The 14,362-nt window shown below is 41.1% G+C and overlaps 1 protein-coding gene across 5 annotated transcripts in view; it reads left to right on the top strand.

The window, feature by feature from the left end:
• The first annotated feature begins 307 nt into the window (after positions 1-307).
• Positions 308-14,362, top strand: part of scml4 (Scm polycomb group protein like 4) — a 33,135-nt gene continuing 19,080 nt past the window's right edge. Inside the window, exons 1-7 of one of the 5 annotated variants that reach the window (XM_025008372.2) lie at positions 308-364; positions 812-1,056; positions 5,087-5,351; positions 9,525-9,733; positions 10,763-10,892; positions 13,359-13,571; positions 13,674-13,819. In XM_025008372.2, the coding sequence (XP_024864140.1) occupies positions 5,126-5,351; positions 9,525-9,733; positions 10,763-10,892; positions 13,359-13,571; positions 13,674-13,819 (924 nt within the window). In that variant the 5' untranslated portion in view covers positions 308-364; positions 812-1,056; positions 5,087-5,125. Of the gene's footprint in view, positions 365-811; positions 1,057-5,086; positions 5,352-8,461; positions 8,685-9,510; positions 9,734-10,762; positions 10,893-13,358; positions 13,572-13,673; positions 13,820-14,362 lie in introns of those variants that run through there. The other 4 variants (XM_025008374.2, XM_025008373.2, XM_017427252.3 and 1 more) reach the window with 4 other exon arrangements.

Here is a 14,362-nt window from a genome sequence, read left to right on the forward strand (position 1 = left end):
AAATTATTCTGAATTTGACAGGGAGCCGGCGGAGAGAAGCTAAAACTGGAGACATCCGATCTCTCCAGAGCTTTAACCTCTCGTCAGGACTCTGGCAGCAGCATTTTTGATCAACTGAAGACTTTTTAAGGCTGGAGAGTCAAACTCCAGGCCTCAAGGGTCACTGTCCTGAAAGTTTTTATTGCTCCAACACACCTGATTCAAATGATTTAATTACCTCCTCACCAAAACATCAAGTTCTCCAGAAGCGTGTCCATAAGACATCTATTTAAAGCAGGTGTTTGAAAGCAAGAACACATCTACAACAAGCAGCAGAGTGGCCCCCGAGGAACGCAGTTTGACACCTGTGTTTTTGTACTGAAGGGTATGTATGTTTTTGTACTTTCTTGTGTCTCGCTGCACATTGAGGGGCTTGATGGCAACGGTTGCCCAGGTGTGGGAACTCCCTGCCTGCCAGTTTTGCAAATGTGGAGCCAGATAAGAAAAAGATTGGTCTAATATCCTGCTTAGATAGTGGCACTGAGATGGTGAACCTGTCCCAAAGACTATAAGGGAACGGAGATAATTGTGTTAGTTTATGATCAAACTGATGTAAAACCAAAGGCTGTCCAGGTTATTTTAACTGTCACAGCGTTTCAGGTGTCGAATGGGGATTAAAACCAGCGAGAACTCCAGTTTTATGAGCTGCCATTTGAAGATAAATGACTCTTTTTGAGCCAGATAGGAAAATGATTGCCCCCCTCCTCCCTAACGATTCATCAGCAACTTTCACCCAGGTGGCATCGTTTTCCTTTTCTTTCTTTCTTCTAAGCACGGTGAAAGCTTCCGGGCTGCGTTTTCAGGAGGGGTGAGGGAGACTGCGGTTGTTCGGCAGAGTCTCCAGAGCGGCCACCGGGCGCTCGCTCCGTCTCTGTGCCGCAGCCGCAGCGGTGGAACCCGGACTCATCTTGAGCGGGAGCCCGCCGCTGGAGCTCCGGGCTCCCGGTCCTCTCTCTGCCGGCCTGCTGGGGACGATAACCTGTGGATTCCCGCCAATAATCAACCACATCAAGATAGGTAAATACTCCAGCCACGCGCAACCGTTTTCATTTATATATCCTAATATAAAACTGCGCATGAAATTATTCTAAAAAAAACATCTGTCTAACCTGCCTTATGTGTTCTGGTAAGCAACTTTTACACAAGATTATATTAAACTTCTCACACCACAAGCAATTCACATTTAAATCCATTATGTTAATTAGGTAAGATTGCCTTCATTGCCATGGCAGTAATTTAACTCAGTGCTGGTTAAAAAGACAATGTTTTCAACATTCACACAGCAAAATCTGCACTGAAGTACAGATCAGTAATTCTCAACTGGTGGCTCGTAACCCAAAAGCGGGTCATGGGCTAGTTTTCAGTGGGTCGTGGTTTCTGCCTGAGCAACAAAACCCCAAAAAGTTAAGAAAAACAAAACCAATGTTCTGATTATGTCAGCGTTATGGTTAACGCCCGAATAAGCGACTGAATCATAAAAAGACGTTTTATGTTGTACATTCAGTGGGGATACTCGGCCAAAGCTGAATGGTTTGAATATTTTTGAAACTACTTTTCAGACTTTTAATTTCACGTCTGTGCCTGAAAGCACATTTTGGGTTTGTTAAAAACAAAATGAAGTAATTAACGTGAAGAGCTTTGGTTTTAATTAAACCGTTAAAGAGAATATTTCCCTCTAGCGTCACCGCTTGCTGCTCGTTTTGGTTTATCGTTAAGCGTGTTTTTTTTTTTTTTTGTGTGTGTTGGCACACTGTGATGTTCTGCTCTCCTTTCTCAGGGTCGTCAAAAGGCACTATGTTTTCGCTCAGTAAGTTTGAGAGGTTGAATATTTGAAGGGTCCAAGAAGCCAGACCAGCTGAGAACTGCTGGTCTGGACCCTCAGATTCTTACTGTGTTGCAAATCATTTCAAAGAAAACAACTGACATTGAAAATTTTAAGTTTTTTTTTTTTTCTTTGTTTAGGGTTATTCATGCGCCAAATTTTTATATTTGCGCAAAAAATCTGAGTTAAAATGTCGTTAAAAGGTTTGTTGGTTCTTAACATTTTCAGACTATATCTCACAAAATAACAGCGGCAGAAATTTGCAGCTCATTATCACCGGCTTGGAAGCCAATTTTAAAAGTCCATATTGACAACTCAGACAGCCTCAGCAACCATTACATCACTTTACTGACGGAGTTCTGCACATTGCTCCATGTCTTTGTTTAAAACTTGGGCAACCCTGTCTGGCTGTTAGCAAAATATCCAGTGGGCTGATTTTAATTAACCTTTTAAGGTAATCACTGGATGTACACCCACAACTGAATAACATTTGGAGTCAGGTCAATTTCAGATGACCACTGCAGCTAATTGACCTTTAGAAAACACAGAAATGGCTAGAACGCAGTCATGTTTACAGATATTGAGCAAAAATTTGTTGTGGTAGTAGCTGAGACTCCTTTACTAAAAGATCGTGTGAGATATCACATTACTATATATATATATATATATATATATTATTACAGCTCATGTCAAGATCCCCAACATGGTCTTTGGACCACTCACAGTCCCTAGACCTACTTCTGATTTATTCTAAAATATTTATCATAATAAGCATAAATAAAGCTAAAGTGCATACATTATTATAGCAAAGACAAGTTGAGAACTGCTTACTTTTAATAATTAAGCATATCTTTGTTTCTCCCCCTGAATGATATCACTCTGTTCTTCTGTTCCCCGTTGTATTGCTGGAGGAGAACTTTAGTTAATTACATTGTGTTTATTTAGAAAACACCGCCCCCCTGTAATCTCTGATTGCAATTTTTAAATAAGCAAATTTTATCACTAAACTAATAGTTTATGATAACAATATGGCTTCCCATTCTTCCATGTTAAACTGTATTCACTGATAATCCTTAAAGCTTTTGCGTTAAGAAGTCTTTGTGTAAACACGGGCTCGTGGTAATTAAAATGTTTTGTGGCGAGACAATGCTTTGGAACTTTATCAAAATGTCTATAATGGTGGAAATTAAAATTCAGCCTCGAAGACAGCAAACCAATCGGCAGAGAACGGCAGAGAACGGTTCCCGCTGGGCCTGGAGGTGATAAATAAAGCCCAGCCTTTGGTAAACTGTAAACAAATATTAGCAGAAAGGAAGATCTACTTATAGGGTAAAAGCCTCTACATGCGTTCCAGCTTCCATCAGCTGCTTTTTGTTCTGTCTTATACAAAAGAGACTTCATTTCATCAGTACATCCAGCACCCTTTTACAGCACAGAAGGCTCATTGTTCCCAACACTTCCATCATTAGGAATCCATCTTCTCCCATTAGCTTAGAGCTTATGTCCATGACCTCTGCGCACTCCCCTCATTTTAGTTCTGTCCTTTAATGTCTTTTTCTGCTCTCTTTGTCTTTTCTTTTGTACTTTATCTGTCCATCACTCTGTCCGTTTTTTTTATTTTTATTTTATTCACTTTTTCTTGCCGAAGGGTTGAAGTGTTTAAAATGAATTATCAGAAGTCCGGATGAATACTTGGAAATGAACAAATGCAGTAGTTTGCCAAAAGCATGTAGAGTTTCTTATGTCACAGATACATTATTTGACGAGGTGTAACAGTGTAGTATATTCAGCTCACAAGACCATACACAGTGATGGGTTCACAACATAGGGATGGGGAGATATAAACGATATATTTAAGAAAACTTCTAAGATAAAAATTTAAGCTGGAAAAGAAGCATTTTATTAAGCACTCTGAGGTTTTGCCACAAACTCAACTGACTGGCATCTCTCCTGTTTTTTTTCTTCTCAAGTTTTTTTAAATCTCAGAGCGGCGCTTCTACAATACACGAGTTTCACTTCTCATTAAAGCTGCGCAACCTTCAAAAGTAGGAGTGTCAAACTCTCTGATGTTTTATGTTGAAGCTTTCATGCAGGAACATCAACGTTTCTCGATATATCTTGTTTAGAAGTCAGAACAAACAGAGTTTACTTTGTAAATTATAAAATAAAAGCCATATTTTATTTTACCTCTTCCTTTTTCTCATTATTATTTTTACTGATATCTAATAAAAACATCTTACCACAGGGCATCAAAACACCTAAAAAATCCTCAATGAAAATCCAAACAAACTGCTACAAACATTTAAAATTAAAGAAAAAAGGCAGGAAAAAGATAAGGATAAAATTAAATTTAAGCAGATACACTCAAGTCGGGAGTATTCTCCCCACCTCACCTCAGAGTTTGACCTCTTAACAGCTTGATGAAAGGTTCAAACTTTCTTTCCTTACAGTGGAATCTCACTGGGCTGCGACTTCGTTGTTTTCAATTTCCATGTGTGAGTCGCAGAGGAGCGCAGACCTGTCGCTCGAGTTTTGAACGCTCAAAGGATTTGTGCGACAACTTTTCTCTCCAAATAGTCAGAGTGGTCGTGGTTGTCTCCAACCCATCTCAAAGCCATCTGAACTGTGTCTCCAACTTGGCCTAAGAGGACCAGAGTTGTATTTTTTACACCTAGAGCCCTCCCTTGACAGAAAAAATACGAGGCCAAGCTTCAGTTGAAAAGTGTACTCCAGCAGATTAAATCATAAACGTGGGGGCGGCTTCTAAGATGGGTATAAGCTGGCTGGTACGATGTGTGCGACAAAATAATGCGCATGGCCAAGAATGCAGACACAAAACCTGGCTGAGATTTTCAAAATTTGGCTGCGTAAAATGCAGCTACATGGCTCGCTGGTCACAAAGACTCAGAAAATTTGGGTATTTTGAGCCGCAAACTTGTCTCCAAGCAGTCGCAGCCCAGTGAGATACAACCGTTCGCTTCAAAGTCTGCAAACTGCTGCATGAACTCAGCCTTGATTATGTTCTGTTTTTAAACAAAATGCGCAGTGTTAGAGACTCTGCCTCCATTGCTGACTTCAATCTCGGTGAGAGATATTATCAGGCTTTAATATCGTAAGATCTTGTGGCATGGAGTCTTGTGCCCCCTCTAGTTATTTGACATATGCCGTATTTATATATATATATATATATATATATATATATATATATATTTTCTGTTCATTTAGTGTGATGTAAGCCTCTCCTCCCTGGAGGGTAACAAGGGGATGAGACTGCGAAGAGGACAGGATTTCAGCCCCGGCTCCCACCTGGAGCTTGCTGCTCCTCCACCTCCTGTGACCTGGCTGCCTGCCGGCGTCTTCGGCAGGGACGTGGGCTTGCGCCTCCGTCTGGAGCGCCGTGACCTCCGAGGGCGTGGCTGCTGGCACCTCGTCGACTTGGAGGCGGGGTCAGAGTCAGTCGGGCAGAGACTGAGGAGCCGGGACCCTGAGAGTAGGCCACCGATTCTTACAGTAGCTTTCATGTAACGTTTGCTGGGAGGCAGAGTGTTTGAGCTTGGCTGTGTGTCACCCGTGCTGTTGTTTATGCATTTATTTTTTCACTTTATATCACGTGATTTTGGCACAGTATTCAATTTCACTGTCTGTTACCATGGTGAAGCCATTGCCTGAGCTGTAAATAAATTCAGAGGAGGGCTGTTACATTGATTAAACAACAACAACAAAAAAAAAACAACAACTCTTAAACACAACTACACATACTAATCAACTATTTTCCTGTAAATTTATCCCTTTTAGAGAGGAATCTCAATTGGATTTCATATTTTATGCTCGAGTTTTCTTTTGTTTCTGAGTGTGGAAGTAATTATTCTTTTGCATACGTGAAGGTGTGGCATTAGCATAACTCACTTCATTTCAGCTTCCCCTGTGCGTATGTGAAAACCGATACAAATCTCCCGTCCCCGAAGGCGGCGATTAAGTTATGCTAATCACTGCTGATTGTTGCTGTATTACTGTCGCTATAACACCAACAGCTTTCAAACACCTTGCTCCAACACTCGGCTTTATACAAAACAAGGCGCATGTCTCGCAGTCGGAGAGGAAAAATTGGGTGTAAAGGTTCATCAGTCACCTAATTGCTTAATTAGCCGTGAACAAATTAGGCATTAGGCCCCAAATGCTTTGTGTAAGGGATGCAGTTCAGTGGTGCAAATCTTTCCTGGTGCAAATACTGATGCAGTCTCTTGGTGTAAAACGCCCCCCACCCCCACTCCCCCCACCCTACAAACAACTAATATCCCTTTTTTTTTTTTTTTTTAAGTAAGAGATGATTATCTAGTCTCTCCAAGTCTGCCTCTGCGTGTAATGCGATGCACTGTAATGGGACAGGACTGATTGAGTAGAGACATCAGGATTAATCTCAATGTGTAATTACTTTCATGATTTATGGACACACACACACACACACACCTCCTATTGTCACAGTCGTTGCAGAATCAGCTCGTAAACATTTACCAGCCTTCAGTGGTCTGACCTTAGCGTCGTGACCTTGTTGTTTAGTGTCACTTCTAACTAGATTTAGACCGATTGATCAGTCGGCTGATTAATTAGGTCAACTTTTGCCTTTTTTTTTTTTTAATAATTGACATCATCCATGCCTGAATGAACTAAGCTGATTAAAAAGTCTCATCTTCGGGTAGCAGAGGGTTATCACACTAGACATGTCAGTGTTAAGTTAACTTTACTCATTTCTATTATTCCTTACTGATTAAACATGCTTACAGTTTGTGGTTCCCAAATAAAGTCATTGCCTTGATGATGTCATCACTAGTGGCCTGTGAGACATTGCAGATATAGGCAACAAGCTGTGTCAGAGACCAAAGTGTTTTGTTGTTTTTTTTTTTTTTTCGTCACTTAAAATCTAAAGCACCTTTTAAGCTTCAGCTCTGTGACTACCTCCTTTGACGACTCAGAGGCGCATCAACAGTGGGTCGGTTCTCAAAAAAATCACACAAGAAAGCAAAAAGATGTCTCAGGCCCAGATAGGTTTGCGAAAGGGCTTTTAAATATTTGTAATCAAATATTAGTATAATAGTCTTTTACTTTTCCTACTATTGACTGTCATCCACCCTACTGTTTTTTTTCTTTTTTCTGAAAGTCTAGTAAACTCCAATGTGTTTAAATATTAAACGGTTATATTTATGGGCCACAAATAAGCTAAAAAATAAATTGGCTTCAAAAATTGGCCAGTGCCTTTGGTGATTTCTATAAACCAGCATCACCTGATGACAAATCCCAACTCGTTAAATGACGCTTGGGAGCCACCTTTATAGAAGAATTCAGACAAATTCTTGCCCACAGTAGATGCTTATGCAGAAAGAGGCATTCCTTCCTTTTGAAAAATTAATGTGATTTTTATTGAGTGTTAAAACTCTTCGATTAAGCTGTGACTAAGAAATGGCACAGAAGCCTGAGAGTAACTGATCAATAACTTGTAGGAGAGGAAAACCTGACATTTGTAACCTCCTACGGGCAAAAAAAACAACAAAAAAAAAACGCTATCTGAAGCCATGTTTTCCTTTCAGTACCTGCAGCTCAGAGGGGGAAATACACACAGCTTTGTATTTATGCTGGCCTTTTTATGTTGCCATGTTTGTCCCATTTCACCATAGAAACAGCAAGAGCTGACAAAAACAAAAGCAGAATTCTGATTATAAAAGAAGGCTCAGTTTTGATGGAAATGTGATCCTTTAGGCAAAGATCCCTTTCAGTCTGCACGAGGGAAATTGAGATCTTATCTAAAGTTGTTAAGACATCTTAATTTTTTTCGCTCATGTTAAGCACAAGAAAGAGGAAATATACACAAACAGATACTAAGAGTTACACATAATTCTTTACAGAATGAAAAGGGACACGCATTAAAGGCACTCACTGCAAAATCTGAGATCACATAAAAAGGTTATCCTGAACTCTATCAAATGGTGCAGTTTGAAAGCGTTTACTCCAATATTTTTCCAGATATATTTAGATGCAGTTCTGAAATGTGGGTCCACACTTAAGTTAAACAAAACACTTAGCTGCATTTGCCAAAAATAACCACGTGGAAGCTTGAGACACATGCTTGACGTACATTAGGTTGGTCGTAGTCTGTGTGGGTAAAAAAACAATATGGCCGAATCAGACAATCTTAGAGTTTAGGTGAAATTTTTCATTTTAAGGATGCAACAATGTGAGAAAATTATTGTGATTATTATGATTGTTTTTTTTCGCCTAGTCTTCATGACTTTGCAATGAGAACCTTTTAGTGGAGGTTCAGAAAAGTGAATTCCTTCAGAAACGAAAGTTGAAACCCAAACGTTTGTATCCAAAAAAAGGCACAGCACAGTTTGAATCCCTCAGCTCTTAAAAAACAAACAAAAAAAAACAAGAAAGAAATACTCTGAGCTGCGGCAACTGTAATTGCATTACAGCCACACACACACTCAGACGTCACTTTGAGCTCAGCACGTCTGTCGGCTGCCGCTGGATGTTAGAGGCGTGTTGCTATGACTACTGAAAGGGGACACACAGGAAGAGGGGGTTAGAGTAGAAGAGAAGGGGAGGAGGAGGAGGATGGGGGGGAGGAAAGTGGTCCGAGATTGAGAAAGAGAAACGGGCTCGCGGAGTTGCCAGCGTTTTGACAACACGTAGCAGCCGAAAGCCGTAGCTGGGGCAAAAGGAGCTGTTGGTGTTTGTGTGTGTGTAAGTGGTGGGGAGTCTCCGGAAACCTGCTGCTGGAGAGGAGCATCACACGGAGTCAGAGCGTTATCAGACTGCTGTTTGTTGGGTAGGTAAGGCTCAGGATGGGCATTTTAAAGCTTTTTGTCTCTAAATGCGTTTCGGCGTGAGAGAGAAGATAGAAAGGCAACATGCATGTTCACGTGCGCCGACTTGTTTTGGTTCCTGTTTCCTTCCCTATGCATTGACAAATACTATGTCAGCGTTGAACACAATTTTTTTTTTTGTACTGCTAAAACACTGCCCGTATACATTAAGTTAGATGTTTAGTTGATGTGTTTCAACACAGAAACCAAAGGGTGCCCGGCATATTTAAAGGAATCCGTCTGAGGTGATGCACAGCGGATCATTTTCTGCTTCATCTTTACCCAAATCAGGCCAAATCAGGTTCATGTGGACAGACTAAACTAAACCGAGACAGGCTCAGAGAGGGCTGCACTGTGGCAGAGAGTCATTTAAATGAGGCAAACACTTTCAACTACAGTTGTGTGTGTGTGCACTTCATTGATTGTTTGATTGTGTGGGTGTTGTGGGTACTCGCTTTGCTTTTATTTCCGCTGCTTATGTACATGTTTGGGTGAGTGCGCGCAGCTTTGTCTCTCTTGCAGTGCAGTAATGATATTTATTGCAATCTTTGCAGCTGGAGAGGGGGAGGGGTGTGGTTGAGTACAAAGCTTTATGTGGCTTTGTTTCTACTACTTCCTATCATTCTCTGAGTGTGTTTGTGAGTGTGTATGTGTGTAATAGAGAGAGAAAGAGTGAGTATATGTGTGCATGAACCGGAGGCGGGGGGCGGGGGGTGGTTTCACATCGCACTTTTTTCTAGTTTGGTGTCAGCTGCCTTTTTTTCAGAAGTTGCCGCTTGTCACTTTCAGTTTTTTTGTCACAGTCTCGGGTCCGATGAGTACCTTGTCCACCGGCTCGGAGATGCAGACGTCCGGCCTCGGCCCCCAGTTCATCGTGGGGCCCCAGGCTAAGATGCCCGGCCGGAGGAGAGGGCGGCCTCCTGTCCGGAAGCTGGAGTTCCAGAGCAACTTTGTCGAGACGCTGTCGGCCCTCAAGGTCCCGAAGAAGAGGGGAAGAAAACCGGGCTTTAAGGTCAGCCAGAGTTTAATTTAATTTGACTTTATTTCAAACAAGAGGTCTGTGAAAGAAGCACAGCAGCAGTTGTCTGTCTGCTGATCCTAAATGAATTTTAAAAATTACTTGTTTTTTGTGTATTGTTAAGCATTCCTAAACTGATGGTTTGATGGTGTTTAGGCTCTGATTGGTCAACTGTGTTCCTTTTGTGGAGAAAACTTTAGAAAATTTGAGCTTACAGTGTAAAAGAATCAGCACAGAACAGACAGAAGTTCCTTTTTGAGAAGGTGTTTTTAGACAAAAAAAAAGAAGAAATAGAACTGATGTCTTACCCTGTGTTTTTAAAATACCTCAACTTTTACAGACACTCGTACCAGTTTTTTGTCTCTAGGATTGGCATAAATATTAGCACGAGTAATGCTATTTCTACTAGCATTTTTAGATTATTTTTTTGTATTTGACTTGGTTAGAAATATATATTTACTTGGTGACTTTTGAGAGTTGCTTTGTGGTGCCTCGGAGTGCCAAAAGTCAGTGGTTGTCTCCAGGGATAGATTTTAGCCGATCTTATGATGAAATCAGTAAACTGCTGAATCACTTAAACAACAAAAATGAAATCAGAATAGAAACAAACCACTTTGGGACAACTAAAAAAGGTTCAGTGTAAAGTTTTAGTGGTAGCAAAGAAGCTGTTGTTTTCTGTTTATACTTTAAATCAGTTCAAGTACTGAAAAGCTCTAAAATAATTATTAAAATAGAAAAAATTGTCTATTTGATTGGATGGGCTTTGGCATAAAGTGGGTGGGTTCAGACCCAGCCAGCACCCCCATAGCTACGCCTCTGGTACTGATGATGCTTTACTTTTACTAATGCACCAAGGTTTTCTGCTCCTAAAATACTTGTTTTCATCCATGCCATTGCTGTTTCTCTCAGTTATATTACATTTTAGTTTAAACATATGTGTAGAGGAGATGATTTACAGAATTACAGCTTCACAAGACCACCATTGAGTCATAAATGTCTGTGTGTGTGTGTGTACCTGCGCAGCTGAAGCCCAGGATGGTGAGGTCCCCACTGGGTCCCTCTGCTCCCAGCAGCACACCAGAACCCGAGATGGGCTCCATCCCGCAGGACGCTGCTATTGTCCCACACTCGGCCACACCACAGGTCCCGAAAGGTAACCGCACACTTACAGTTGATTTAACCAATGCAGAAACAGCATTTTAATCCTGTGGGGGGGCATAAATCGACCAGTTTTGAAAACAACAACAGAAGGTTTACGATGTTTGGGAAGCAGAAGGTTAGTTTAGGTTACATTCACACACAAATGAAAACTTTCATTGTGAGGAAGCGATGTCAACTGTGCTCTTCTTTTCTCTCTTTTGATTTTCTGTATTATCGCTCCTTCCCTCTGACTGAGACCTTTTAAATCACGCGTCTGTCTGTTAGCGAGCGTCATCTGTCTGCTTTGATCTCTAAATACGTGAGCGTCTGCTAGTAAATTCCTCACTGCATGGCGAAACGTGCACGTTATATTTAGACAGAAGCCGCGTCTCTTGGTTTACCGTGCGTGTTTTCATGCTTTTCAATGAGAGCTACACAATCATGTGTTTGACATTCCCTTTTAATCCTCTCCTCCCGTTTGCATTGACTCCAGAGAAAGTCAGATATTTCAGATTATTTCACACAAAAAAAAGAGGAAATATTGATTTCTCACAGCCGTCATGTCTCTCTTCTCTTTCTTTATTTTACCCCCAGGGTTTGTCGTGTTTGAAATAATCAGATACTTTTACGACTGCCTTGAGTGTACTTAGCATTGTAGCAGGAGTCTGGCGTGTCAAGGACCAGCCGTCGGTTCTTTGTTCTTCCAAATCGCGAAAAGTGTTTGATGTCGGCGCGCAGACGCACAAAAAAGGAAGCACACACACACACGCACACAAACCAGTGCGCTCCCCGGGGTGCCACCCAGACAGATATGTAAATCATTCCTCTGGGGAAGTGGAGAAGCGTTTCAACATAGTTCCTGCATTTTTTTGGCTATTATTTCTGGGCTGCGGCCAAAGCAACACACATTCCCCTTTTTATATATTATTCTTAAACAGAGTAATAATGAATACAAAGCTGGATTATCTGTCTTCCTGGATGCAGTGATGTACAGCACACCATTAGACAAAATTTAGAAATGCCTCTGAAGAGACTTTTCTTGTTTCATAAATCCATCAACGGGCAAAATCCAGAAATGCCGAACCAGGAGGCTGAAAACTGGGTGGCACAAAAGAGAGCAGCTTCAGGGGAATTATCCGTACTGTTACCTGCTGAAGCGGCTTTAATTTACCCGACCTGGAGATTAGCTTTGTGTTTTTATCTTAATATTTAAAGATCTTGGGTGGGGAAATGAAACTGTTGTCTAATAACGTAAATGAGGAAATAAAGTCAAATAAATATATTTAGACAGAGACGAGACTCCTTGCGACAGGATGATTCAGTCTTTGAAAATAACTTGTGTGGAGCAAGAAGTTGCACTGATTTAAAACTCCACCCAGTTTCCAAGAAAGTTTGCACCAACGCAGATTATTTCAAGCTGATAACTAATTAAAGAAAATGTACAAAACATTAAAAAATACATCGCAGAATACAATATCTAAAGCAAGAAACCTTCCGAGCTGATAACTAGAAGTTAACTGATTGGGGTCTTTAGAAATCAGGGCAGCTATTTTTATTTATTTATTTATTTTCTTTTTGACTTTTAAATATAGAAGTTTAATATTTAAACACATCGCACTCTTCTAGATTCTGAAAAAGGAAAAACAAAAATCAAACTTTGATTGCCTGTGATGTGGTGATTTAGTCCTGGAGCCCAGTCAGTGCACATTCTTATTATTGCAGCTCAAAACGTGAAGTTATTAGTAATTTCTCTCTCAGTGTATCCTTTTATTATTATTATTATTATTTTTGAACCAAATTATTAAAACCAGCTAATGTTGAGCATGTTAACAATTTTATTTACCTTGGTAAAACTGACAAACAGTGCTTAAAGCTGACATCGTACCACGCTGACGTTAACTGCGATTCGTTGTTCCGTTAACGCACCGTATTTAGGAATCCTGCTTGTTTTTGCTCTGCAGAAACCCCCTCACACTGACCTGAATCTTATTTGGATACACAATGTAGAACCGACCTCTTCCACAATGTTCCAGTGCATTTCATCTCAGCACAAACAAATGCTTAATGTACCTGCTCCCTGCAAGAGCAAAACCTTTTTAAGGAGCTCTGACATTATCATTAACTTAATTTGAACCTTTAAATGTAGTTTACAGGGTGCTGGAATGTGAGTAGAGGTCAGGGTCTACGAAGTTTACTTAATTAGGATAAATTCTGTTCCTGAGACAGTGAGATTGTTTTTTTCTTCTTGTGAGGACTTTTTTCTGTCCTTTCTTCTTTATTTAATTTCTTTTCCATAAAATTCAATGTTTTTCTTACCATTTCTGTGAAGCAAAAATAAAAGTAGCCTTAGAGGAAAACATATGTGCAAAATGGAGGAGGAGGAGGTTGGTGCAGTCCAAGTAGAGGCTGTCATAATCAAAGAGGGGGCGAGAAAAGATGATTTTGAAATAATGCGTCTAAAATTCAACCCTTCTCACAGCTGACACACTGTTGCCTGACGATTTCACGTGCGAGCCTCCCGTGGACGCCAAGCGCTACGCCATAGATCCCAGTGACTCCGCCTTCAACGTCATGGCATCCCAGTACCAAACCAAGCGCTCCTACGGTTACCGCGGCAGCAGCTGCTCTACTCCCGCAGGTGTGCTCAGGCAAATGTCGAGCCCAGCGAGTTTCCAGGACGCCAACCGGAACAGTGAGTCCGTTTCCTTCTGTTTTCCAAATCGGACACGCTAATTCCAGGAAATTCAAGGCAACTCGAAGTGAAAACCGATGTGTTGTGCCATGTGTTGTGCAGCCTGCAGCCTGATGCCAGACGCCAGAGAGGGCAAGCGTCCTGCTGGCAGAGACCCCTCCAGGTGGGGGGTGGAGGACGTGGTTTGGTTCATCAAAGAGGCTGACCCCCAAGCCCTGGGGCCCCACGCTGAGGCGTTCAGAAAACATGTGAGTTCAAACTGTTGCTGCAGAGCCTCCTGCCACAGACTGACACATAAACACTGAATGTCTCAGAATAGGTGCGAGTGTCCATCATCGGTTTCCCTGTGGTCCTGAATATAAACCACTACAAATGGAAACTAAAGTTAGCGTTATTAAAGACATTTTGAGGTGTTTGGAGGCCTGCTCCCAACCAGTGTTAAACAAACTCTTCCTGAGCCACCGTGCTGCCTCATGCTCAGGCAAGAATGAATATTTGAAACGACCAAGCTAAAACTCCTGAAATATACACGTCGATCAGTATTGATTTTAATGTCACTGTTATGTTTATTGACTGTCATCGAAAGGCGAAGGCAGACGATAATGTTATTGCCTGTGTCTGTGTGTATATAGTGTGTGTGTGTTTTTCTGTCTGTCTGTTAACCAACCCTTTATTTTATTGTTATTGTTTCATTTGGTAGGAAAACTTATCTTGCAACCCCTCTTTGCCAGAGAGACGGTTATGAGTATGTTCTGTCATTTGCCAGGTGAAATACCAAAAGAGAAGAAAAA

This window comes from Kryptolebias marmoratus, linkage group LG19 (genome assembly GCF_001649575.2).
Source record: "Kryptolebias marmoratus isolate JLee-2015 linkage group LG19, ASM164957v2, whole genome shotgun sequence".
Taxonomy (NCBI): domain Eukaryota; kingdom Metazoa; phylum Chordata; class Actinopteri; order Cyprinodontiformes; family Rivulidae; genus Kryptolebias; species Kryptolebias marmoratus.